At 47.2% G+C, this 27,200-nt stretch overlaps 1 protein-coding gene across 5 annotated transcripts in view; it reads left to right on the top strand.

The window, feature by feature from the left end:
• Positions 1 to 27,200, top strand: part of gria1a (glutamate receptor, ionotropic, AMPA 1a) — a 243,974-nt gene that overhangs the window by 195,987 nt on the left and 20,787 nt on the right. For 4 of the 5 annotated variants that reach the window (XM_038796182.1, XM_038796180.1, XM_038796179.1 and 1 more), the window contains exons 12-13: positions 21,871 to 22,069; positions 25,105 to 25,352. In XM_038796182.1, coding sequence (XP_038652110.1) covers positions 21,871 to 22,069; positions 25,105 to 25,352 — 447 coding nt within the window. Of the gene's footprint in view, positions 1 to 21,870; positions 22,070 to 25,104; positions 25,353 to 27,200 lie in introns of those variants that run through there. The other variant, XM_038796183.1, reaches the window with a different exon arrangement.

Here is a 27,200-nt window from a genome sequence, read left to right as displayed (position 1 = left end):
GTTTTGACTGAACGCTGAAATCGCGGCTGGCGTTGGGGCGGAGAATCCAGTTTGACACGGTAATCGAGCCCGGCACCATTTCGGTGATTCTCCGGGCACCGAAAATCGGCGTCATCGTGAAGTACATCTCACCACTGGGGAGCCATTGCCAGAGGCCCGCTCAGCAATCCTCCGCCACCCCCCCCCCCCCCCCCGACCGGCCAAGTTTCCGACGGCGTGCAACTACCCAGTTATTGCTGGTCGGGAGGCTCGCGTGGGCGGGCAGACCGGAGACCACGGCAGGGCCTTGTAGTCGGCCAGGGATTTAATGTGCAGGGGTAGAGGCTCGGGTGCGCGGCCGATCAGGGGGCCCTTTCTTCTGTCTGGTTCCACGGTTTGAGTCTGCCATGGAACACGGCGCGGCCAATGAAGGCTTTCCACTGATCATTGTCTGTGCTTTCCTCTGATCTGTGACTGTACCGCGGAAGAAACAATCTAAAAGTTCCTCTCCCTCGCTCTTGTCAGAGTGTCTCTAACTCACACTCCAGCTCCATGAGCCAGAGTGACTCAAGGCCGAGATGTAGCTACCTGGAACAGTCTCACATTTCAAGTACTTCCACATACTGTAGTCTCAGAACACTATCTATGCCATCTTTTCTCATTTGTATTTTTTCATTAGTTGTGGCCTCTGACCCAGACGTGCGGGGGCCCGTATCTGCAGCAAAAGCTGTGAGATTTACTCCGGGTCTCTGGGGGGGCTCGGAATTCTTTTAACATTTTGCACGAATTTTGGCGTGGGGGGACAGAATCTCAATCATGGAGAATCCAGCCCAGGGTGTCCGTCTTGACCTCTACTTCTGTCACCAGTGCATCCTGGTTGGCTTGACTGAAGCGGTCAATCTCTCGCTCAGGCTTTACGACATCCTCCTTTCAGCTTGGAATTTTCCAGTCACTATCCCAACAGCCTTCTCTCCATTACTGCAGTTTCCCTTTCACGAATACTGTGCCTTTAAAAAATGGAAATGTCTCTGGAGTACGTGTTTTGTTTGTAACGTTGCAGGGCTCCCTGCTGTGCGCAAAAGCAAAGAGCAGCGCAACGCAGAGGAGTGGAATATGGGGTCCATCAGGGCTGCACTACTGTCGTAGAAATGATGTGGGAGCACCAAAACCACCTGCTCTTAATGTGTACAAATTAGGAGCAGGAGTCGGCCCTCAAGCCTGCTCCACCATTCAATAAGATCATGGCTGATCTGATTGTAACCTCAACCAGTGATTGGCACTACTGCCTGACAGCGCCAGGGGCCCGGGTTCAATTCCGGCCCGGGGTGACTGCGCGGAGTCTGCACATTCTCCCCGAGTCTGCATGGGTTTCCTCCGGGTGCTCCGGTTTCCTCCCAGAGTCCAAAATGTGCAGGTTAGGTGTATTGCCCTAAATTGTCCCTTAGTGTCTATAGGTTAGGTGGGTTATGGATTTGCGGGAGAGTGGGCCGAGGTAGGGTGCTCTTTCAGAGCGTCGATGCAGACTCAATGGGCCGAATGGCTGCCTCCTGCACTATAGGAATTCTATGATTTTATGAACCTCACAAACAAACGTGAACAAATCATTGAGTGTTTAATTTACCAAGTGTTGTATTAAAGCTATTTATTCATTTTTCTGTGCACAGGCGTACGTAACACCACATTATTCACTCTTTTATATAATGAGGATATACCAAAGGCTTTCATTTATGGTTTGATTTACCAAGAAATAGGATAATGCTGCCAGTTGATTGCTATACTAATGTGCAACATGCGAAACCTTATGATCCATGGAGAATAATCAAGCCTGTCATTCACTCATTTATGTGCCAAGGACTGCCCTAAACACTGAGATTCAATGTTTTATCATAGGATTGGTCTGCTAAAACTAATCATTCACTGTTTTACATATCAAGGAGTATACTAAAACCTGGCATCGCTGCTTTATCTACCTGGAGTATGCTGAAACCTAATTGTGCAATGTAGCAAAGAGGTTATTGATGTCTATTGTTCATTGTTCTGTGTACTGAGGGGTACACTGCTGCTGTCAGTAACTGTGTTGTAAGTTGGTTGGTATACTGTAAGTAGTCATTCATTCTTGTCGTATACAGTCAAATGTACTGAAGCCTATAAATTAGCAGGTATTATGTAGAGGGGTACACTTGAGACGAGCGTTTGCTTTTTAATCCAAAAAAAAAACCATATTAAAGTATATCATTCATAGGGTTCCGTACCGAGATCTATACTAAAATAATCATTCAAAGTTTGACCAACTGAGTGGGAAATGAGGGCATTTCAATCAATGTTTTGCACACCGTAGATTCTGGGAAAAGATCAATATTCACAGCTTGATATATACAGAGGTATATTAAAGTTTATCACTCACCATTTTATGAGTATACTAAAGACCATGGACATAGGTTAAGAGTGTGTATCTGCATTTGCAGTGTGCGCTAGAAGGTTGAATATCTTCACATAAATCAGTTGTACTGACTGATGCAAAGCCAGAATTCCAAATTTGGTCAGTGTATGTACAAGCATCATGCTGAGTAATCACTGCTGAGACAACAAGCATTCTGGAAGGAGATGTACCCTGTACTTGGAGCTATTGAAAGGGACACTCAGCGAGATGCAGCTGAGGTGCTAATGATTTACTTTTGCAAAGATTTGTGGAAGCACTGTGTTGCTATGCTGGAGCTACTTGGAGATGTTGTTCTGCACACAAGGGGCAAAGACCAGTACCTCACACAGGTATGGGGGCAGTTGTTGCAGTACAACTTGGTCAGTATCATGATCTTTAAAGAGAGAAGGGGGGGGGGGCAGAAAGGGGACGTTTGTGCTGAGGGAGAGGAAGATGAACACTACATGCAAATGGTGTTTTGGGAACACCATTGCTACTTACCAATGAGACAGGGTCAGTGCCAGAGGAGGCTACATCTTAACAAGGAGATCATTAGTGAGTTGTGCCACCAAACTGGAGCCTCAAAGGAAGGTGAGGATGGTCCTCCCAGTGGCCATTAAAATCACTGTTGCTCCAACATTTTAAACAATAGTGGATCCTTCCAGAGAGGAGCAGGTGGCACATCAGCAACATGCAGCTTGCCATTCATGATGCCTCAGGGTAATCGCAGAGACACCACCATGTGAGGAGAGAGGATTACATCCACTTGCCCATGAAAAGAGAGGAACAAACTGTAAGATCCGACGGTTTTACCAGGATAATGCGTGTCCTTGCACCATCGGCTGTGACACATGTTTGTGCAGGCAGCCCGTATCAGTGGGAGTGACACAGGAACCACAAATGCCACAGCTCTCTGTCTTGCAGCAGTTTGTGATCACATCAAGAAGTTCATCTCAGTGTATGGCCACTATTTTCACAAATCACATATTGTATTTATCCTGCGGAAGGCCACATAAACCACTATCTTCAAGCCTCTAAGACGCACTGGAGGATGGATGCTTAAGAACAAGGACTTGCTCTTCAACATGTGGCTAATGACCACTTCCATCACCCCACCATGCAGAGTCAGAGGACTTGCCATGAGCGCCCTTGGCCTCAAGGACCTGGCTATGGACCGTTCCACCTCGACATTGGTGACAGCAGTTTGGAATTTCAGGCACTGGTGGGGGGCCCAGTTGGAAGGCAATCCTGTGAGAGGACAGCAGGCTACTGTTCCACATTGCCACTTTCCTGGTGTGGGGACCTCAGTAGGCTACAGAACCTGCTGGATCGCAGATTGCTGGACCGGTTAACCCCCTCCCCTTGCTGTAACGAAGGCACTGAGATCTGAAGCCCCAGTGGCAGCCACCATGGATCTCATGACCTCCATCTGAGCTTTCACTACAGCTGTGAGACGTTGGGATCCTCCAGCTGTGCTGCTCAGAAAGCTGAGACAATGGCCAGCAAATGCCCTCTCATGGGTCTGTCCAGGAGTGTTGCCATGGATTTGCCAATCGCCTCGATGGTGGAAAGAATGAGCACTAAGCTGTACAGGATGCCCTGCATCTGATTGGAGCCGAACTCCCTTCATGCTCAGTGTAGCCTGTTGAGACTGTCTGACAGACCTGCCAATGTAATAAACAGCTCCTTATACATCAGCATTAGCGTCTTCCTGCACTTTGACAATCATCCACTGTTCTGTGTACACAGAGGTATATAACACCACACTATTCACCGTTTCACACAATATATACTAAATCTGTACTAAAGCCTCTCATTTATGGTGTTATATGGCAAGAAAGAAGATAATGCCACCATTCAATGTGTTGTCAGCTGAATGCTTTACTAACATACATTATCTACAGTCTTTTGAGCCATGGAAAATAATAGAGCTTGTCAGTCACTGAATTATGTGCCTAGGACTATATGTATCCCTGAAGTTCAATGTTTTATCATTGAGTGATACACTAAAATCTATCATTCAATCATTCACTGCTTTACTGTACTGTGGAGTAGAGCAAAACCTATAATTCACTGCTTTACGTACATGGGCAATGCTGTCTATAATTTGCTGTAATATGTACCGAGAAAAGTACTAATGCCTAATACTCACTAATTTCTCACTAATGTACCGAGGGATACACTGATTTCTTCCATTCTTTGTCTTATAAGCAGATCAGTATACTACATTATCCTTTGTTTGAGGTACAGAGGTATATACTGAAGCCTAATCGTCACTGATTATTGTACCAAGAAATATACAAAAATATATCAACAGTTTATGTACAAAGGGGTACACTAAATCTAATCATTCCATTTGATGTATTTAGGAATACATTGGACGAAATACACTAGAAACAATGGTTCACTGTTCAGTATTCCAATGAAATCATTCCAATGATAATATTCCGATGAAGGCTTATATCTGAAAATATAATCAGGTTATTGGGTCATTACGTCTTTAGTGCTTGCTATGCACAAATTGACTGCTGCGTTTCCTATATTACCACAGCGGTGACACTTCAGATGTACCTCATTGACTATTAACTACTTTGGGATGTCCTGAAGTCATAAAATACGATATGAAAATGTAACGCTTTCTTTCCTCTTTTAATGTGAGTATTGCAAGTTCCCCTCATATACTGAGAAATATTATCAAAATAAACATTACCATTCGGTGTTTTATGCAGCAAGTGTATAGAAGCAATGGTTTATCTCAAATCTGTTTTTCACAGGGTCGATCTAGTCTTTGCCAAAGGCACCCAGGAGGATGCTGGCTCGGTATGCTCAGTGTCAGTGCTGCTACCGAGAGCTTCATTAGAAATTAGACCCTCCTGTCAGTACTAACGTGCAGTGGCCTACAATGCAGGAGATTGGCTGAACTGTGTGCCATTCATTTCAATGCCCGCTTGTCATGGTCGACCCTATTTGGTATAACAGAGGAAAACCAGAATTTTGGGGTTTCAAAAACAGCTAAATAAACTTATCTTGGTACAAGGGGTCACTTTAGAAATGCCGGCTTCTTATATTTCCAAAAAGGTTGGCTGTGAAGCACTTTATGGTTGTTGACCAGTTTTGTAGAGGCAACAGTTTACTGTTCCTGCTCTGCACTTTACCTATGGTAAGGAACACATACACTATTTTCTCTTTTGTAGCACTCCGTCTATCTTGCCCCATGTATTAACCCTTGAGCTAACGTTAAGGCAGGGGTGGGCAAACTGCGGCCCGCCAAAGGTCTTTATGCGGCCCACCAAGATCAAGTCATAAAAAAAAAAAAAAATTTTTAATTTTTTTTTCTTTTTAATTTTTTTTTTAAATTCTGGTTAATGGGGGGGGCTGTTGGGTTACTGGTATAGGGTGGATACGTTGACTTGAGTAGGGTGATCATTGCTCGGCACAACATGTGTTTCATGTGAAGTTTCTACTTTAAAATATTAATTAATAAAAATTAATTGCTTTTTTTTCTTTAAACTGAGTTACTTTGTTTTTCAAATAAATGTGTTTCATGTAAAGTTTCTACTTTAAAATATTAATTAATAAAAATTAATTGCTTTTTTATTTCTTTAAAAACCTTTTATTTTGGCTATTTTAAATATTAATTATTTTACTTAATATACTATGCGGCCCTTTAAAATTGTGAATTTCTGAGTGTGGCCCTTGCACAGAAAAGTTTGCCCACCCCTGCGTTAAGGAGTGTGTCGATTCACATTAACTAACAATCAAATGGAAATCTACCCATTGTATTATGCTTTAAACAGTACTGTTTATATTTCCCTCTGAATGCAAGTATTATGTTAAAACGTGAAGAGGAGTTTAGCATGCAACAAAGGAACAATCGCAAGTTGAAAACATTGAAACATACTTTAACCAGAGGCTTTCACTGGAATGAAATCATACTTTGACTCCTGACCATTTCTGAATTTTTGCATTTCCTGATTAGGACTATTCTTGGCAGCGAAAAGTCTCGTCTAATATTTGAAATGAAGTATCACTTTATCAAACTGACCAGGAATGAAAAGGTTACAAAAGAACCAAACGTATCCAGCTTGTCATGAGTGTTGGAAATGTAAAAAAAAGAGATGTACAGCAGACCCAGTCACATGAGGGAGAAAGGCCGGGTAACCACAGCTACGGCTCCCTGGATAACAAAGATCAAAATGAAACAGAAAATGGATGCTTAAGATAAATGTCAGCTTTACTATTTTGTAGAGAGTTGAATACCAAAAATACAGAAGAGAATCGAAAAGCAAATAATGGAAGACAAAGAGAGAGTATGAGAATAATTTAGGAACTAACATAAAAGGTACTCCAAAGGTCAACAAACCCCGTCCAATGTCTTTCTGTCCTTCTTTATAATATGGCAATCAGACCTGCACACAATATTGAGAAGAATATTACATAAGAAATATTGGGCTGGATTCACCGTTTTTGAGACTAAGTGCTGACTGTGGCATTTTACGACGGAAAAATCGGCGCCGAACCCTCACCTGTCCTGCGACCAGTGAGGGGCTGGCAGCCGTGCCAAGTAAAACCCCCCGGCTCCCACGACAAAAACGGCTGGAGAATGACCACGCTATAAAACATGGCCGTGTGCGGACCCGACCTGCCAAATACTGCCCCCCCCCCCCCCCCCCCCCCCCCCCCCCCCCCCCCCAAACTAGTCCGCGGCCGCCACGCCGGGTTCCCGACTGCTGAGACCACAAGTGAACTGCGCCGTCGGGGACTCGACCCATCAGCGCCGGTGAATCGCGGAGGCCCCGGAGACTAGAGGGTCAGGCCCGCTAATGATATGCCAGCAGTACTTAAATGCCGGGCGGCGAGGGGCGCATTTACGCTATTTTGGGGGTGTCAGAGGATCCTGATTTGTTATCAAACCGCCGCCTATCGTGATTTTGGCATCGGAGACAGTGCTCCGCCCAATCGCATTTCACGATTTCGGCGTCGGCCAATGGTGAATCCAGCCCAGGATTGCAGTAAGTCATTCAGCCCCTCGGGCGTGCTCTTCTAAGTATGTTCCAGCCAAAGTTCACTCCAGGTTTAGCATAACCTCCCTACTTTTCAGTTGTGTACTGAGGAGTATGCTGAAGACTGTTTGTGCAAAGTGGGTTCTCTTTTAATTTTGAACCTGGATTAGTTTGCATATGAAACTTTATTGAAATGGATTCATGGGGCAGAATACAACAAGTTCCAAAATAAGTTAACATACAGCAAACAATTTAATATTTGATAACTTGGTTCCATTATCATTTATCCAAACAAATATTGAGGTCATAGATCATCTGGATCGTAAGTGCCATGAAGATCAGTAATGGGAGTGGTTGGTAAGGTTGATGGCAGTAAAAGTATCAAATGTAAAAAGCTGAATAGATGCCAGTTTCCAAATAGGAAATGTTAGTGTTTTTGGTTAGGGTAGCATACGTGTTTGGGAGAAAGAGGTTGAGTATATTAATTAAACTATTGCAAGTTTCATTATAAAATAAAATAATTTCTGGCTAACAAATCTATTTTGTGACTGTTGGAGGCAATTGACATTCATAATATCTTACAGCAAAGTTGGAGTCCGTCCCGGCTCTCCATAGAGAGACCCAGTCAGTTAGATTCCTCCATTTCATCACCATAACCCTGTAAGATTATTTCTCTCAAGCACACATCCAATTTTTTTTTTACATCGCCGCCAATCCTTCAAGGTCTCCACTCCCACCATCCTCCTCGGAGGGAAATAGCTCATTACCACTCGATGCATTAAAAAGTTCCTCCTCACATTCGCACCTCAATGCTTGTCCAAAACTATGGGCGGAATTTCCCTTTACATTATCCAAATCAATATTTGGATATTTAAAGTTCCCCAGTATCACCACTCCTTACTCTTGCATATTTCTGTAATCTCCTTGCAGATTTGCTACTCTGTCTCTCCCACACTCTGCAGGGATCAATAAAATATCCCCATAATAGGATCATATATTGCTGCTTCACAACTTTGACCAAATAGATTCTGTCCTTGTTTCATTGAACAGATACTCCCTTTCAACATTCGGCCTCTAATGCCAATATCAGTTCTTTCAAGGAGAGACCCATTTAGACCTTGGCCTCTGCCCTTTCCCCATAGTTAAAATTATTTCTTCTCAAGTCTTAAACCAATTTCCTTCTGAAATCTGCTACTGAATCTACTTCTACAGTAGGATTTTAATTAACTTAATCTTGCAAAGTTAACATCTCACAATGAAGCACTCCCTCAGTACGCCCACTTCAACATTCTGGCAATCCCTCAGTTAGTCAGCTTTGACAGTGCAGCACACCCTCAGTACGCCCACTTCAACATTCTAACAATCCCTCAGTTAGTCAGCTTTGACAGTGCAGCACTCACTCAGTACGCTGGCTTTGACAGTGCAGCACTGCCTCAGTACACCAGCTTTGACAGTGCAGCACACGCTCAGTCCGCCAGCATTGACAGTGCCGCACTCCCTGAGTTCTGCTCCTCTGACAGTGCAGCACTCCCTCAGTACTGCCCTTCCGACAGTGCAGCACTCCCTCAGTACTTACCCTCTGACAGTGCAGCACTCCCTCAGTACTGCCCTTCCGACAGTGCAGCACTCCCTCAGTACTGACCCTTTGACAGTGCAGCACTCCCTCAGTACTGACCCTCAGACAGTGCAGCACTCCCTCAGTACTGACCCTCAGACAGTGCAGCTCTCCCTCAGTACTGACCCTCTGACAGCGCAGCACTCCCTCAGTACTGACCCTCTGACAGTGCAGCACTCCCTCAGTACTGACCCTCTGACAGTGCAGCACTCCCTCAGTACTAACCCTCTGACTGTGCAGCACTCCCTCAGTACTGCCCCTCTGACACTGCAGCACTCCCTCAGTACTGACCCTCTGACAGTGCAGCGCTCCCTCAGTACTGACCCTCTGACAGTGCGGCACTCCCTCAGTACTGACCCTATGACAGTGCGGCACTCCCTCAGTACTGACCCTCTGACAGTGCAGCACTCCCTCAGTACTGACCCTCTGACAGTGCAGCACTCTCCCAGTACTGACCCTCTGACAGTGCAGCACTCCCTCAGTATTGTCCCTCTGACAGTGCAGCGCTCCCTCAGTACTGCTCCTCTGACAGTGCAGCACTCCCTCAGTACTGACCCTCTGACAGTGCAGCGCTCCCTCAGTACTGCTCCTCTGACAGTGCAGCACTCTCTCAGTACTGACCCTCTGACAGTGCAGCACTCCCTCAGTATTGTCCCTCTGACAGTGCAGCGCTCCCTCAGTACTGCTCCTCTGACAGTGCAGCACTCCCTCAGTACTGACCCTCTGACAGTGCAGCACTCCCTCAGTACTGACCCTCTGACAGTGCAGCACTCCCTCAGTACTGACCCTCTGACAGTGCAGCACTCCCTCAGTACTGACCCTCTGACAATGCAGCACTCCCTCAGTACTGACCCTCTGACAGTGCAGCACTCCCTCAGTACTGACCCTCTGACAGTGCAGCACTCCCTCAGTACTGACCCTCTGACAGTGCAGCACTCCCTCAGTATTGACCCTCTGACAGTGCGGCACTCCCTCAGTACTGACCCTCTGACAGGGCGGCACTCCCTCAGTACTGACCCTCTGACAGTGCAGCACAGAAAGAAGTGGAGTGAAGAATTAATAAGAACTTTAAGAAACAGAAAATATCTATTATGCAACACCCTAGTCGTTATTTCCTCGCTGAATCGCAGCCCCAATCTGCTGGGGCTGAGATGGAGATGCTGGGCGTGGTGACTATCACCATCTTTGTTTCAGGAAGACCCATGGAAGTCAGCTAATGTCTTTCGGCTGGTTTCAGGCGATGGGTAGTGGACACCTGCTCAGCTGGAATGTGTCATTTTGTCCTTGTGAGACAGTGTGGCACTGCCCCATTTGCAGTGCATTTTATTCATTTTCAAAGAAAAGTCACTTTCAAAAGATACCAAACTGAGTACAGTTCATGGGCGGGAATCTCCGTTCTCATAGCCGGCCAATGGGGCTTCCCGTTGCAGCCACCCCACGCGTCGGGAAACCCGTGGGCTTGGGTGCGCTGCCGGCGAAGTGGGGGATCCCGCAGACGTAGAATCCCGCAGCTGGAGGATCCCGCAGACGGGGAATCCTACAGTCAGAAATACTAGATGGAAATCGGCCACCTTTACCTGGTCTAGCCTACATGTGACCCCAGACCCACAACAATGTGGTTGAATCTTTTTTTTTTTGGAAATGTTTTTTATTGAGTTTTCATATTTTATATCCAACAAATTACAAATTATTAGAAAAAAAACATGCAAAAATTAACATGTATATTTACAGGCAAGCATCTTCATAATAACAACTGTTGCCAGCCCCTTTAACCGGCATACTTATTTTACATTCCCCAATATGGCCGAGGCACATGTTTATAGGCATTTATTTACAATTTGGTTTTGGGCCTTAGCTTGCCATCAAACCCCATAACAAACCCGTAGCCCCCCCCCCCCCCCCCCCCCCCCCCGGCTACCTTCCCCCGATTCCCGTCCATTTGGTTGAATCTTAACTGCCCCCTGAAACGACCGAGCAAGCCGCACCGTTCGAGGCCAACTAGGGGTGGACAACAAATGTTGGCCCAGCCACCGACGGCCACATCTCGTGAAATCATTTTTTAAAACAATTCACACAGAGTATTCTCTGAGCCTTGCACGGCCATTTGTATTTTGATGCTGCTGTTGAGTTGTATCTGGGTTCTTTTACAAGTCAGACTTTTTTTTTGATGTATGAATTTCTTTATAACTGTTAAAGAATCTTTGTAGCTTGGGTAGCAATTAAAAAGTTCCTACTGAATTGTCAGTTGTCTACAGATTTGGAAGGGAACGAGAGATCAATCGAGAGAGAGAGAGAAAACGAGAGCGAGACAGAGATTTTCTTCAAAGATAGGAGCTGATTAATTACCTGTCTGCCGGTTTCCGCAAGAAATCTATTCTCTGGCTATTCTCATTCAAGGAATGCATTGTAAAGGCTGAGTTGTCTCTGCAGCCATGCTCTAAGGAGCTGAGGGAATCATAGAATCGATGGGCTGGATTTAGGAGCAGGCATTGTGACCCCAAGTCAGGACCACATTGGGGTCCTGAGCCTGCGTTTGCCGGCAATCAGACCCGTGGGGCAACCTTCGGGGAGGCTGCCTCCTAATTAGACGCCTCCAAACTCACCATATTATTAAGGATGCTGCCAGCACAATGAGATGGCTGGCAGCTCTGAGGCCTTGGCGGTCCCTCTGGGAATGTTGGATGCTGCTGAGGCAAGTCAAGACCAAAGATAGAGGCACCCTTGGGTGGGAGTGGAATACTGATCAAATGTTTTATGAAGGTCATAAAGAGTAGTCCCCTTAGAGTGGAGGTAAATCCCTCCATAGGATTTGTTTGGGCCACAGATGGGGCCTTTCCTGCCCACGTCCCACCTTTGGGTCATTGAGCCTCTGACTCTGTTGATCCCTCCCAGCATGCCGCAGGAAGGCTGTCAAATTGAGGTGATGGCAGGAGGCAAAAGGTGCTATCCAATTAATTTTAGTTGCCTAGCTATTATTTTTTTACAAGTATTTGCACTCTTGAATTTTATGACTGGAACTGCTTGAACCACGCTTTCAGACAGTGAGTTCCAGATTACACCACTTTTCCGCCCAAGTATTCTGCCCATCTCACCTCACGTTTCTATGACTCATCGCCTATATCTGCGTCCTCTGCTTCCTGACCTTCCCACCTCTGTGAATTGGGTTTCTTTACTTCAGCCACTGGATCCCTTGGTCATTTTGAACACCGTTATTAAATCTCCCCTCTGCTCTGAGGAGATGAATCCAAGCGTTTCCACTCACTCTCTCTCTTCCCTGTTAGCATTCCAGCAAAGCTCTTGTACACCTCCTCCAACATCGTGTAAATTAATAATAATAATCTTTGCTTTTGTCACAAGTAAGCTTACATTAACACGGCAGTGAAGTTACTGCGAAAAGCCCCTAGTCGCCACATTCCGGCACCTGTTCGGGTACACTGAGGGAGAATTCAGAACGTCCAATTCGCCTAACAAGCACGTCTTTCGGGACTTGTGGGAGGAAACCAGAGCACCCGGAGGAAACCCACGCAGACACGGGGAGAACATGACCCAAGTGGGAATCGAACCTGAGACCCTGGTGCTGTGAAGCAACAGTGCTAACCACTGTGCTACCATGTCACCCACCCTTCCTAAAATATGCCATCTAGAATTGGCCATGATAAACCAGCTAAACCAGCCTAACCAGTTTTTCTAACATAACATAACTTGTTTCCTATTCCTTCACGAATATATCCAAGGATCATTTATGCTAATTTTATAACAGCTTTCTTAACTTGGGCGAAATTCTCCGACCCCCAGCAGGGTCGGGGAATCGCCCGGGGCCGGCGTAAATCCCGCCCCCCCCGTGGCCGGAATTCTCCGCCATCCGGGAATCGGCGGGGACAGGAATCACGCCCCACCGGTCGGCGAGCCCCCCCGTGGCGATCGGCGGGCCTCCCGCAGCGATTCTTTGGCCCGCGATGGGCCGAAGTCCCGCCGCTGTCAGGCTTCTCGCGCCGATGTGGTTTAAACCACCTCTGTGCCGGCGGGAGCAGGCGGCGTGAGCGGGCCCCGGGGTCCTGGTTGGGGGGGGCACGGGGCGATCGGACCCCGGGGGTGCCCCCACGGTGGCCTGGCCCGCGATTGGGGCCCACCAGTCAGCGGGTGAGCCTGTGCCGTGGGGGCACTCTTTTTCTTCCGCCTCAACCACGGCCTCCACCATGGTGGAGGCGGAAGAGACCCCCTCCACCGCGCATGTGCCGGTGGTGACGTAAGTGGCCGCTGACGCTCCGGCGCATGCGCAGACTCACGCCGACCAAGGCCTTTTGGACAGCCCCGTTGCCGGGCGGCATGGCACCAAAGGCCGTTGGCGCCAGTCGGCGGAGCGGGAGCCACTCTGGCACGGGCCTAGCCCCTAAAGGTGCGGAGAATTGGAGCCTATGTTCCTCAATATTTACTAAGTTTTGCATGATCTGACATTATGCTGTGCTTTCCCAAAATCATTAATATATCCCAGAAAATACACTTGTCTTCCTAATACTGACCCCTGGGGAACTCCATTATATATTTCCCTCAGTCTGAAAAACAATGGTTTACTACTGCTCTCTGCTTTCTGTCTCCATGTAAACATTTACCCCATTAATCTCACTGGCTTTAACTTTGCTTACACGTCTACTATGTGGCAGTTTATCAGATATTTTTTGAAAGTCCGTGAACACAACACTGACCACACTCTGCCCATCAAAGCCAGCTGTGATTTCATTCAACAGACTGTTAACTGGACCTACCTTACGAATACTGTGGCCATGACAGCAAGGGAGAAGCTGGGGATTCTGCACCCAGTAACTAACCTCCTGATTGCCCAAAGCCTGTCCACCATCTACAAGGCACAGGTCAGGTGTACTCTCCACTTGCCTGGTGAGTGAAAAACACTCCAAGAACCCGCCACCATTCAGGGTAAAGCAGCCCGCTTGATTGGCACCCCGTCCACCATTTTAAACATTCACTCCCTCTACCACCAGAGCACAGTGACAGCCGTGTGTACCATCCACAGGATACACTGCAGCAACTTACCTTCGACAGCCCTTCCAAGAGCAGCAGATGCATCGGAAGCACCATCGCCTATGCGTTTCCTTCCAATATGCATACGATCCTTCGTTGGAGCTTCATCACTATTCCTTCACTGTCGCTGGGTCAAAAACCCTGGAACATTCCCCTAACAGTGCCTTGGTTGTACCAATACCAGACGTAATGCGCAGGTTCAAAAAGGTGGCTCATCACCATCTTCTCAAGGGCAATTCGGGGAGAGCAGCAAATGCTGACCTTGCCACATTCCAAGGTCAAATAAATAAAAAGGTGCTGTGTGTGTCTATACTGTCCATGCTGGCTTTATCTGTGTTTATATTGTACGTCTGGCTTTTACAGTGTCCTTATAGTGTAAATAAAGTATGTCATTGTGTGTTAACACTCCATACACCGGGTGTCTTTCACTGTGTTGATACTGTGATTATTGGCCATCTCTCTGCTTGTGTATATTGAATATTCTCATTATAAACATTTTCAGTTCTGAATAACGTTGAGGGTGATCATTCCTTTGGTGGCGGGGTGCGGCCGGGGGGGGGGGGGGGGGGGGGGGGGCTGCAGACCAGATCACAGAATCACAGTGATTCACATGTACAGGAGAAAGAGGGTGTAAGATCAGGATACAGTATTAAGAATGGTGTGATTCTGATTAAGTTGGCGTACAGGCTGGTGTTTCTGTGTCCACTGACATGATTCCAGGATGGTTTGTTTCCTCCCTTGTGCTGGGGTGCAAGATGTCACAGGGTATCCGCAACCACTTCTGAGTGGAGAGGGTGCACATATGGGAGGGGCCATATTGGTACCGGTGATACTGGTGGAAAGTGGTGCAGGCAGATGTGAGGGTAGATAAAGATAAAAGATGAAACTAAAAGACAGGGTAGATAAAGATAAACTATTTCTGCTGGTTGGAGATTCTAAAACTCGGGGACATAGTATAAAAATCAGGGCTAGACCATTCAGGAGAGATTATAGGAAGAACTACTTCACTCAAACGGTGTTAGAGGTTTGGAACTCTCTCCCACAAACAGCAGTTGAAGCTAAATCAGTTATTAATTTTAAATCTGAGATAGGTTTGTGTTTAGCAAAGATATTAAGGGATATAGGACAAAGGCAGCTATATGGAGTTAGGCCACAGATCAGCCATGATCTCATTAAGTGGCAGGACAGGCTCGAGAGGCTGAATGGCCTACGTTTGTTCCTATGATCCGAGGGATTCGAAAATAAGATAATCAACAGGACCTTACTGGTAATAATCTTTGGAGTGCTCCGTGCTTGGAGAGGTGGGCTCTGTACAGGCCGGATGGGTTGCACAACCATCCTGCCAGGACCAATGTCTACGCAGGATGGTTTGCCACTGGAGCGCATTTAAACTAATTTGGCAAAGCGAAGGGAACTCAAATATAGCATATGAAAGAAGAAACGAGGTCTGAAAAGGATTGGAAGAGACAGAGAGCACCAGACTCGGAAATAATGTGATCATAATAAGAGGGAATACAGTAGGTTTAAATTAGGTTCACAGTACATAAATGCACAAAGTGTGGTACATAAGGTTGGTGAGTTGCAGGTGTAAATAGCCACATGGGAATTTGATGTTGTGGTCTGTGGTCAATAGAGAAACCTGGCTCAAAATAAGACCAAAACTGGACACTAAATATTTCCGGATGCAAAGTGACCAGGAAAGGTTGGGAAAGAAAGAAAGGAGGAGGGATAGCGGTATTTATAAAGCAGAACATTGCAGTACTGGATACAGGGAAGATGTCTCAAAGGAGTCCAGGGCAGAATCTATTTGATTACCATTAAAAAAACAATAAAGCTACCATTATAGAACCAGCAAACAACAAAGAAAAGCACAGAAACAGGCCATTCGGCCCTCCAAGCCTGTGTCGGCCATGCTGCCCGTCTAAACTAAAATCTTCTACACTTCTGGACATATACTATTGGACGTGTTCTAAAGACCACCAACTAGGGGAAAATACATAAATGAATACGTTGGAAGAGAAATTGATTTGCAAGGACTACAGACTAGTATTAACGGGGGACTTGTATTATCCTAATATAAACTGGGATAGGTAAGAGAAGGGTAAGAGTTTCTGAAGTGTGTTCAGTACAGTTTTCTGTAAATAGGGACTATTTAAGTAACAGTGATCATAGTACCCTATGTGTTAATTATTTATTATTTGTATTAATTGTGCACAACTTGTGGGCATTAACTGGGGAATTAGATTAGCCCCTATAAATCGACACAGACTAAAATTGAGAATTTTGAGGTTAGGAGGTATATGTTTGTAACTGACAACTCTGCAAATAAATACAAACAAAAGATTGGCTCAATTTCTTTCCTTCACCAGCTAGGTTTCTGGAATAGAACAAATTAGCTGCAGAAATGGACAAGGAGAAATCTTGAGTGAAAATACTTAATTGGAGAAGGAACAATTTCAGTGGATTGAGGACAGATCTATCCAAAGTAAAGTGAAATAGAAGATTGGCAAGCAAAACTATGAGCAAACAACGGGCTGCCTTTTAAGGAGAGGACAGTTCAGGTACAGTTCAGGTACATTTTCATGAGAGGGAAAGGTCAGAAAACACAATCCAGGGCTCCATGACCTGTGAAAGAGAGAGAATAAGATGAATCAGAATAAAAGGAATGTATGGCAAACATCAGATTGATAATACAAGTGAGAACCAGGCTGAATATAAAAAATTCAGAGGGTAACTGTAAAATAAAATAAGGGTGACAAAGAGAGAGCATGAGAAATGCCTAGCAGCTAACATCAAAGGGATCACAAAGTCTCCTATAGGTACGTATATAGTAAATGTTGCCACAGTCCCGCAGGACCATTGGCTGCTCTTCCCTTTGAGAGCTGACTGGTGGTGATGTAACCCGAGGATCACCACTCTTCAGGCAAGGGTCAAGGTTGAGAAGGCGGGGCCTTCATGAATAACCTCAGCTTATATGGAACTTGAATGCGCTGTTGGCATCGCTCCACATCACGATTCAACCGCCCAGCCAACTAACCTAACCTAGCCCCAAGTAAATAGTGAAAGGCTGGTAAAAGAAGAGGTGGGGTCAATTCAACTTCTGAATAGAGATCTAAGAATAGAGGCAGAGGGTATGGCTGAGGTGCTTATTGATGACTTTCTATCTGTCTTGATCTGGGAAGAAGATGGACCCAAACTTATACTGAAAGGGGAGAAAGCTGAAATACAATATGAGCTAAAAATTGATAAAGAGGAGATCCTAGAAAGGTTGGCAGTATTTATAGTTGGTAAGTCCAGGCCCAGACCAGATGCATCCAACAACATTGAGTTAAGTAAGAGAAAAAAGTGCAGAGGTACTGGCCATAATGGAATACGTCGGGATATTAAGAAACACTGATCAAGACTGTGATTAGGGACATCTTGTACAGGGTTGAAACATGGACCTTGAGTAAACTGGACATCTAAATTCTGTAACGGTGCAAAATGGATTTCTGGCGAAGGAGAGAGCTCAAGAGCAATGAAGTGGAGGAGGAAAGATCGTGAGTGAATATCATCAAGAAAGGCAAACAAGGTTAGATTCACCATATTCGGAGGCTGGGGAACCTGCTGAAGTGGGTGACTGAAGGAAGATAAAAGGGATGTAAACCAAGAGGGAGAAAACAATCATTGAACCATTGAAATTGAAAATGGGAAGCTTCTATTAGCAACTGCAGAGTAAAGCGCAAGAACATGAGACATGGAGAAATGAAGCGAGGACCTACCCTTAGGCAAATCTTTATTACTGGCCATAAGCTACCAATGCTCCTTTGATATAAGAGTGGTGCCAGAGGATTGCAGAATTGCAAATGTTACATCTTTTTTTTAAGTGTGTACGGGTGAACCTTGCAACTTTAGCCAGACAGTTTACCTCTGTGATGGGGAAATCTTTCAAAACACTAATCCAGGATAAAGCTAACAATCACTTGGAGAAATATGGATTAATTAAGGATAGATTTGGTGGAGGTGAATTGTGTTTAACGAGCTTGATTGCACTATTGATGAGGTAACAGAGATGTTTGATGAGGGTACATGTACATTCAAAAGACATTTGACAAAATACCACCTAATAGTGTTGCCGGTTTAAACCTCTGGAATGAAAGGGACGATGGCAGCATGGATACAAAGTTGACTGGGTGACAAGACAGGAAGATATACAGTGGGGTTCCCTGGGGTCAGTACAAGGAATAATGCTTTATTTGATATAAATGGCCTGGACTTGGGTGTACAAGTACAATTCCTAAATTTGCTGATGACACAAAACTTGGCAGTATAATGAAATGTGAAGAGGTTAATAATAGTCATCAAGAGGGTGGTGGAATGGACGAACACAAGGCAGATGAAAATTAGAAGTGTGAAGCGATGCATTTTTGGTTGGTAAAATGAGGAGAGGCAATATAACATGAAGAGCACAATTCTAAAGCAGGAACAGAGAGCGGTGGAGTGTATGTGTACACGTTGTTGAAGGGTTGAAAGTGGCAGATAGGTTGAAAAAGTGATTGTGAAGGTTTACGGGATCTTGGACTTTATAACTGGAGGCAGAGAGTGCAAAGGTAAGGAGGTTATGGTGAATCTTTCCAAAATACTGGTGCCATCTCAAATTTAGTTGGGTCCAGTTCTTGGCACCGCACTTGAGGAATCTAAAATCTTCAGGTGATCCGAAGGTGATTCAAATACAGGTTTATTCTTAAGGCGAAAGAAAAGGCCACAACATGGCATAAACACATAGGTCCCAGCCGAGACCACTGGGTCTTGTACCAACTCACCTATAAGGGGGTCTTTGGGTAGAGAACTGAAGAAGATATTGGCCATCTCTTTATCTCTCTGCATGAGTAAGATTTCTGTCAATTATAAAGACGCAGATATGTATCAAGTCCAATTTGTGCTAGTTATTGGCTGGTTGACTGATTTGGGGCCTGGAATTGTGCCTTTCCGATGCCACTTTAAGCAGTCAGCTTGTTAAAAGGGAATTTCATTCCAGCTACAGACAACAGGGAAATACATGATTAGACAAACACCTGGAGCAAATAGTGAGCTGGCACCAAGTGTCTCCGAAGCAGTCGTGGATGATCTGGTCAAGACAATGGATGAACAGTGAGAGGCCTGGTTCCTCCTTCAGGAGCAGAAATCCCGAAAGGCAACTTTCCAGAAGAAAGAGGTTTCTGAAGTGATCGACATAGCAGTTTAGCTCCCTGGAGTGAAAGAAGCTCAATGACCCAAGCAATGTTTGTCAAGGTAAGAACCCTGTTCTCGCGTTCCCTGCTTGATTACCAACATCTGCAGCCTCATTACTCACAACACTCATCTCCACATCTCCCTTTTCACTTCCTACACTCACTACACCTACGTCGCATCATACTTGCACACTCACCACTATTGCAACCCTTTCTTTCCTCGCATCTCAAATCTGGTGCTGTTCTTCCATTATCGAGACATTCCTGAAACGCCTCATCAGCCAATCACTAACACACTCCTGAGACAAGAGGAGGGGGAGCCAGTACACATTTCTCCATCCTATCTCCTTTCAAAAGAATCCTGCTGGTCACTTCAGACAGTGGGAGAATCAAGGCCCTAATGAGTGATAAGATTGGAAGAGATCTGAAGAAGGATTGCTTCATGCCTCATCCTCTCTCTCCCCTTTTCATTCCTATCTCAAACCACATACTATGCTTGACAAACCATATAAAGTCCACCACACGCTTATCGCTCTCTCTCTCTGCTCTCCCTCCACAACAAAACTTAATTTTTGTCCCTATCTTTTATTTCAGCTGCTGGAAGTGCCTCAGCCAATGGAGGAAAAGGAGGGCAGCCTTCCTGAAGATATTCACTCAGTTTCACCTACAAGCACTTGTTCAGAGACTGGCACAGCACATACCTTGGAGGCTGACCTAGGGCAGAGTGGAGGTCACTGGGCACAGGTGTGCAAGATCTAGGGCAGGGTAGGAGGATTCCGCAAGGTGCGAGACCACGTGCTACTCTGTTTCAGGGGATTCAGATGTTGACTCCAAGGATCCAGTCGACCTGAGGAGGCTGGTGGGCATCAACGAGGAGTTGATCATGTGACCTGGCATTCTGTCAGGGAGCTTGCCCGCAATGATCCAGAGAATGGAGGGGTGCGGTTGCAATTGGTGTCAGGGCTTCACACCGAGCATGGAGGTCATTCTGTCCTTGCTTTGTGTCCGTGAAAGTGCAGCTTCGTTCTAGCACAGTTTGGGAGTGCCATACACTAGGTACGAGGCCATTCAGTCCCTGGTCATCCATTCAGTCATGTGAGAGTTGACTTACACCTCAAGTCTATTCACTCACCTTTGCTCCTTTATGCTTTGATAATGTAATTGGATAAAAATCAACTGAAAGCTCCAACAACATCCACAGCTGTTTAGGGAAGGGTTCCAGAGATGTAAATCCATTGTGAATGAGTGTCTGGGCTGAGCCCATAATGTGTCAGTTCTGATCAGTGAATAAATAAATGCAAGGCCGGAACAAGACTGAGCCAGACAGCGCTGGGAGTTGATTGGTTCCTACAATGGACTGCTGAGGTTATCTGTTCCTTTATTGATCAGGAGCCCAGCTTATGGATCACAAGGTTTATGACAGGTTCCAGCTCCATACTGTTCACTAGGGAGCCGTGTAGTTATTCAGACAGCACCATTCAATCTTGCTAATCGACTAAGACATGTTTTGTGACCCATGTCATCACGGCAGCACCAGCGGAAAGAGGCTTGGTACTAAACTCGAGTATACCGATTGGATGAGGGAAACCTAATGCTCAAGGACCCTCCATGAAGCGAGGGTGTGGTGTTCTCTGCTTTGCTTTACCTGGATGGGTTGGATGCGTAGTGTTGAACAAAGAACAACAAGCTTTGTTGACAAACAAACCTAATTTATTAACACTACTAAATAAGATTTGTGTGTATTCCTAAAGTATAAGGTTACTGAATTAAACTATGCTATCTCTAACTACAAAACTCTCAAATGCACAACTGCCTTATGCCTAACCATCTTTTACCCAAAATCCCAGAAGTTACATGATATATATATTCGTGGTAAGAAGCATTATCATTAACTTATTAACTCTTTACATCAATATACATATAATGACAGAGGGGTCGGAGGCCACTTTGGGTGGGTTGCGTCTCTGAGCCAGCAGAGACCAGTGAGATTTTAACTCGTTAAAAACCTGTCCACTTGCTCGGAGTTTTCATCAGGCCCCAGATGTCGCAGGAAGGAGATAAGAGACAGTATCCCGTGTCTCCAGAACATCACTGAAAATTAGGCAGATTTCAATTTACATGTGTGTATAGGGAAGAGAGATGAGGCATGGAAACGGCCTCCATCGAACTACACGGCTGAAAAGTGTCTGCATTCTCTGTCTGCATTTATTCCTGGGAGGCGAGAGCCACTGGCAAGGCCAGAACTTGCTGCCCATTCCTAATTCTCCCGAGAAGGTGGTGGTGAGCCGCATCTCCTTCACATGATTGGCTTCTGACTTGCCAGCTCATATTTAAAGAATAAAATTGTTGGGTGTCATTCTCATATTTGTGCTGGCGATCGATCAACGTGGAGTATTTGAAATTGGGGTGATTCACCACACTCAGCTCTTTCAGCCTGTGCCTGGGGCGGCAGGGTATGAGGAGCAGGATATGGTTTTATATAAGCCACTGTGTTTGCAGTTATTTAAACCACACACATGTAGACACAAGACTAGTAATCTACTGCCATTTTTTAATGCACCTCATTTCATGTCATTCCTCCAAACCCCCCCTCCCCGCCCCCACCAGATCTCTGTCAGGTCGAATTGTCGGTGGCGTTTGGTGGTTCTTCACCTTGATCATCATCTCATCCTACACTGCCAACCTAGCTGCCTTCCTGACAGTTGAACGAATGGTCTCACCCATTGAGAGCGCAGAGGACCTCGCAAAGCAGACAGAGATTGCCTATGGAACACTCGACGCCGGATCGACAAAAGAGTTCTTCAGGGTGAGTGCAAAGTCTGTCTGCGTGCTGCCCTACCTGTGGGAGAGGGATGTAAAAAGACAGGTTTAAACCTGTAGTGCACTACCCTGCTGAATGGTTAAAAAAAAAGGTGCCATTAAACTCCTCAGGACCTCCCAGAGCACCTGCTGGCCGATGAAGGGCATTTGAAATGTTGTCACGTGTCGTAACTTTGCACACAGCAAGATCCCACAGCCAGCAAGCAGCACGCACACCAGCCAGGGGGCACAAGGCCAACCTGAAAATGATCCCCGTTTCTTAGCGTGAGTTTCCCATGTCACAACCCCTGGGGCAACACGCCCATTTGAAAGGCAATGGATTTCAAAGTTGCCACTCCACTCAGCCCCAGTTCAAACATGTGGCTCGGGAACTGGAAGACGTAATGGGGGTGGGGACGATCACAACAACTATGTGGGATGGGGAGCAAGGCACACCCTTCCTCTGTAGGAAGGTTCATGGAAATGTTTATGTGAAAGAGCATACGTCTTTCATTAGTGACTGCCATTGAACTCACCACACCCAACGAAGAATCCTGGGGACTTATTTTTTTAATACAAAGTCTGTGCAAGTCATTCCCCGCCCTATCCAGCTCCTCCCTCCTGGGTTCAATATGAACCCCCATTCTTGGGGTAACTGTCTGCGGGTCACAGCCTCAGGATAAGAGGCCGATCATTTGGGACTGAGATGAGGAGCAATTACATTACTCAAAGGATTGCGAATCTTTGGAATTCTCTATCCAGAATGGTTAGCCATTGAGGACTACAGCACAGAAAAGGCCCTTGGGCCCATCCTGCCACTTACCTCAAATCAATGACTCCTGGTCATTGATTCCTTCCTGTCTGCTCTGTCTATGTCCCTCATAATTTTATACATCTCAATCATGTACCCCTCCCCTCAGTCTCCTCTGCTCCAAGGAAAACAATCCCAGTCTATCCAATCTCTCTTCATAACTAAAACTCTCCAGCCCAGGCAACATCCTGGTAAATCTCCTCTGCACCCTTTCCAGTGCTATCACACTCCTCCTATACTGGATTCTAGAACTGCGCACAACACTCTAGCTGTGGCCGAACCAACATTTTATACAGTTCCAGCATAACCTCCATGCTCTTAATCTCTACCCTCAGCTAATAAAGGCAAGTCTACCATATGCCTCCCTAACACCTTATCCATCTGCTCTGCTACCTTAAGGGACTGCTGTACATGCACACCAAGGTCCCTCTGATACTCGTTGCTTCCCAGGATCCTGACGTTTGTCATGCATTCGCGTGCCTTGTTTGTCCTGCCCAAGTGTAGTGTATCACTTCACACTTATCTGAATTGAATTCCATTTGCCACTGATCAGCCCATCTGACCAGCTCGTCTATATCCTCTTGTAATTTAAGGGCGCGATTCTCCGCAAATGCGGAGAGTCGTAAAGGCTGCCGTGAATCCGGCCGTGTTTCACGGCAGCCTCCGCGCCCCCTCCCGGGACCCGATTCAGCCCCCCGGTCGGGGCTAGCATCGCGGCCCCGGGAAGAACGGCAGCGCAGGCTTAGCGAACGTTCGCTAAGCCCGGCCGCCAAGACTCACGGCGGCTGACGCACACAATGACGTCATCCGCGCATACACGTCAAACCCGTGCATGCGCGGTCCATCATGCCCCTCAGCCACCCCGCGGACTGATCCTGCGGGGCGGCGGAGGGACAAAGTGCGCGGGAATCGGACCCGCTGCCCGCGATCGGTGGGCACCGATCGCGGGCCTATGCCACCCTTGGCGCGGCCGTGGTGCGGCCGTGCCAATCGGTGGCATGGTTGTGCAGAACGGCACTTTGTGGCCGTTTTCATGAACTGTGATAGCAGGTGTGTTTAAATTCGTGAAAACGGCCGTAAAGGCCTGGGAAATCGGCCCATCGGATAGGGGAGAATCGCTGCTCGCCGTAAAAAACGGCGAGCAGCGATTCGTGTCGTGGGAGGGGGGTGGAGAATAGCGGGAGGTCAGGAAAAATGTCGGGAAGGCCCTCCCGCTATTCTCCGACCCGTCGTGGGGGGTGGAGAATCGCGCCCTAAGTCTATCCTCCTCACTATTTACTACCCCACCAATTTTTGTATCATCCGCGAACTTACTGATCAACCCTCTTGCATTCAAGTCAAAAGCATTTATCTAAACCACAAACAGCAAGGGCCCAAAACTGATCCCTATGGGACCCCTCCGGACACAGGTTCCAGTCAGAAAAACCCCTCGACCATCACCCTCTGCTTCCTGCCACTCAGCCAGTTCTGGATTGAATTTGCCAAATTACCTTGGATCCCACATGCTTTTACCTTCGTTAACAGTCTCCCATCTGGGCAAGTAGACACCGTCAAACTCCCTCATCTGCACACCTGGTGACCACTTTGAAAAAGTCAATCAAGTTGGTTAGACATGACCTCCCCTTAACAAAACAATGCTGACTGTTCTTAATTAATCCCTGCCCCTCAAAACGCAGATTAACTCTCTCTCTCAGAATTGCTTCCATTAGTCACCCCGACACTGAGGTTAGTTTCCTAATTTATCCCTTCCTCCCTTCTTGTGGATGTTCCATTATTGAATTAATTTAAGACTGGGATAGACAGACTTTTGGTCTCTTGGGGAATTAAGGGATGTGTGGAGTGGGTGGGGCAGTGGGGCGGTACAGTGGCACAGTGGTTAGTACTCCAGGGAGCACCCGGAAGAAACCCACGCAGACACAGGTAGAACGTGCAGACTCCGCACAAGTGTGACCCAAGCGGGAATCAAACCCGGGACCCTGGCGCTGTGAAGCAACAGTGCTGACCACTGTGCCACCGTGCTGCCCATTCATGTGATTAATGTTCAGCTCGCGGAGGCTGAGACATTTAGACTGGGAGCTGCTGAAGTCAATCATCTCCTGATTAGAGGTCATGAGTCAGTGTTAAGTGTAGTAATGGTGAGTGACTATTGAATGCTCAGCAGGAGCAGAAAGCCTCATGTTCCAGGTGCTGGGGTAGACTCCTCCTCTTTACTTTCTCTTCATCTTGCGCAGAGATCAAAGATTGCCGTCTTTGAGAAGATGTGGGCTTATATGAAGTCTGCCGAACCTTCAGTCTTTGTGAAAACCACTGAGGAAGGTGTAATCCGAGTGAGGAAGTCCAAAGGGAAGTATGCCTATCTCCTCGAATCGACCATGAATGAGTACATTGAGCAGAGGAAGCCCTGTGATACCATGAAGGTTGGAGGTAACCTCGACTCCAAAGGATATGGAGTGGCTACACCCAAAGGTTCGCCCTTAAGGTGAGTGGACGAGTGTAACACTGGGAATGTACAGACTAATAGTGTAACACTGGGACCTAACACTGACAGCACAGTAATTGTAAGTAACACTGCTAACATTAACTAGAAAAGTAATTGACAGCATTATGATACAATAACATGAATTAACGTTATTGTTAACTGACTCGGTTATAGAATGGTGTTAACACACTAACAATGTAATATAGCTAACTAATCTCTGTGATATTCTGCTGACTGTTTTGTTAATGAGACTAGATTGCTTCCCTCTGAACATTTTGAGAGTCGATGAGTTTTATTGATCTTTGTGTTTAATCTCTCTCAGCTTTTTATCTGAGTAAATCCTGAGTGAATCTTGTAACCATGACAATCTCATTTGGAAGAAACAATTTGTTTAGAAATGTTGGGTAATAATGCAGTTTGTTTTTGAGATTTGTTTTGTTGTTCTGAATGTAAAGACAGACATGAACATCCAAATATCACCAACATGCCCCATCCTGCCAGCCCCGCTCTGCCCTCTCCTGCCAGCCCCGCTCTGCCCTATCCTGCCAGCCCCGCTCTGCCCTCTCCTGCCAGCCCCGCTCTGCCCTATCCTGCCAGCCCCGCTCTGCCCTATCCTGCCAGCCGCGCTCTGCCCTATCCTGCCAGCCCCGCTCTGCCCTATCCTGCCAGTCCCGCTCTGCCCTATCCTGCCAGCCCCGCTCTGCCCTATCCTGCCAGCCGCGCTCTGCCCTGTCCTGCCAGCCCCGCTCTGCTCTATCCTGCCAGACCCCGCTCTGCCCTATCCTGCCAGCCCCCCATGCCCTATCCTGCCAGCCCCCGTGCCCTATCCCGCCAACCATGCTATGCTCTGTCCTGCCAGTCCACTCTGCTCTGTCCTGCCAGTCCCGCTCTGCCCTATCCTGCCAGTCCCGCTCTGCTCTGTCCTGCCAGCCCCACTCTGCCCTATCCTGCCAGCCCCACTCTGCCCTATCCTGCCAGCCCCACTCTGCCCTATCCTGCCAGTCCCGCTCTGCTCTGTCCTGCCAGCCCCACTCTGCCCTATCCTGCCAGCCCTACTCTGCTCTGTCCTGCCAGTCCCGCTCTGCCCTGTCCTGCCAGTCCCGCTCTGCCCTATCCTGCCAGCCCCGCTCTGCCCTATCCTGCCAGTCCCGCTCTGCCCTATCCTGCCAGCCCCGCTCTGCCCTATCCTGCCAGCCCCGCTCTGCCCTATCCTGCCAGCCGCGCTCTGCCCTATCCTGCCAGTCCCGCTCTGCCCTATCCTGCCAGCCGCGCTCTGCCCTATCCTGCCAGCCCCACTCCGCTCTATCCTGTCAGCCCCACTCCACCCTATCCTGCCAGCCCCCCGTGCCCTATCCCGCCAACTGCGCTATGCCCTATCCTGCCAGCCCCCCGTGCCCTATCCCGCCAACTGCGCTATGCCCTATCCTGCCAGCCCCTCTGTGCCCTATCCCGCCAACCCCGCTCTGCCCTATCCTGCCAGTCCCGCTCTGCCCTATCCTGCCAGTCCCGCTCTGCCCTATCCTGCCAGCCCCACTCCGCCCTATCCTGCCATCCCCCCTGTGCCCTATCCCGCCAACTGTGCTATGCCCTGTCCTGCCAGTCCCGCTCTGCCCTATCCTGCCAGTCACGCTCTGCCCTATCCTGCCAGCCTCGCTCCGCCCTATCCTGCCAGCCCCCCTGTGCCCTATCCCGCCAACCGCACTATGCCCTGTCCTGCCAGCCCCGCTCTGCCCTATCCTGCCAGTCACGCTCTGCCCTATCCTGCCAGCCTCGCTCCGCCCTATCCTGCCAGCCCCCCTGTGCCCTATCCCGCCAACCGCGCTATGCCCTGTCCTGCCAGTCCATTCT

This window comes from Scyliorhinus canicula, chromosome 4 (assembly GCF_902713615.1).
Source record: "Scyliorhinus canicula chromosome 4, sScyCan1.1, whole genome shotgun sequence".
Classification (NCBI taxonomy): Eukaryota; Metazoa; Chordata; class Chondrichthyes; order Carcharhiniformes; family Scyliorhinidae; genus Scyliorhinus; species Scyliorhinus canicula.
This window is presented reverse-complemented; position numbering and strand designations above follow the sequence as displayed.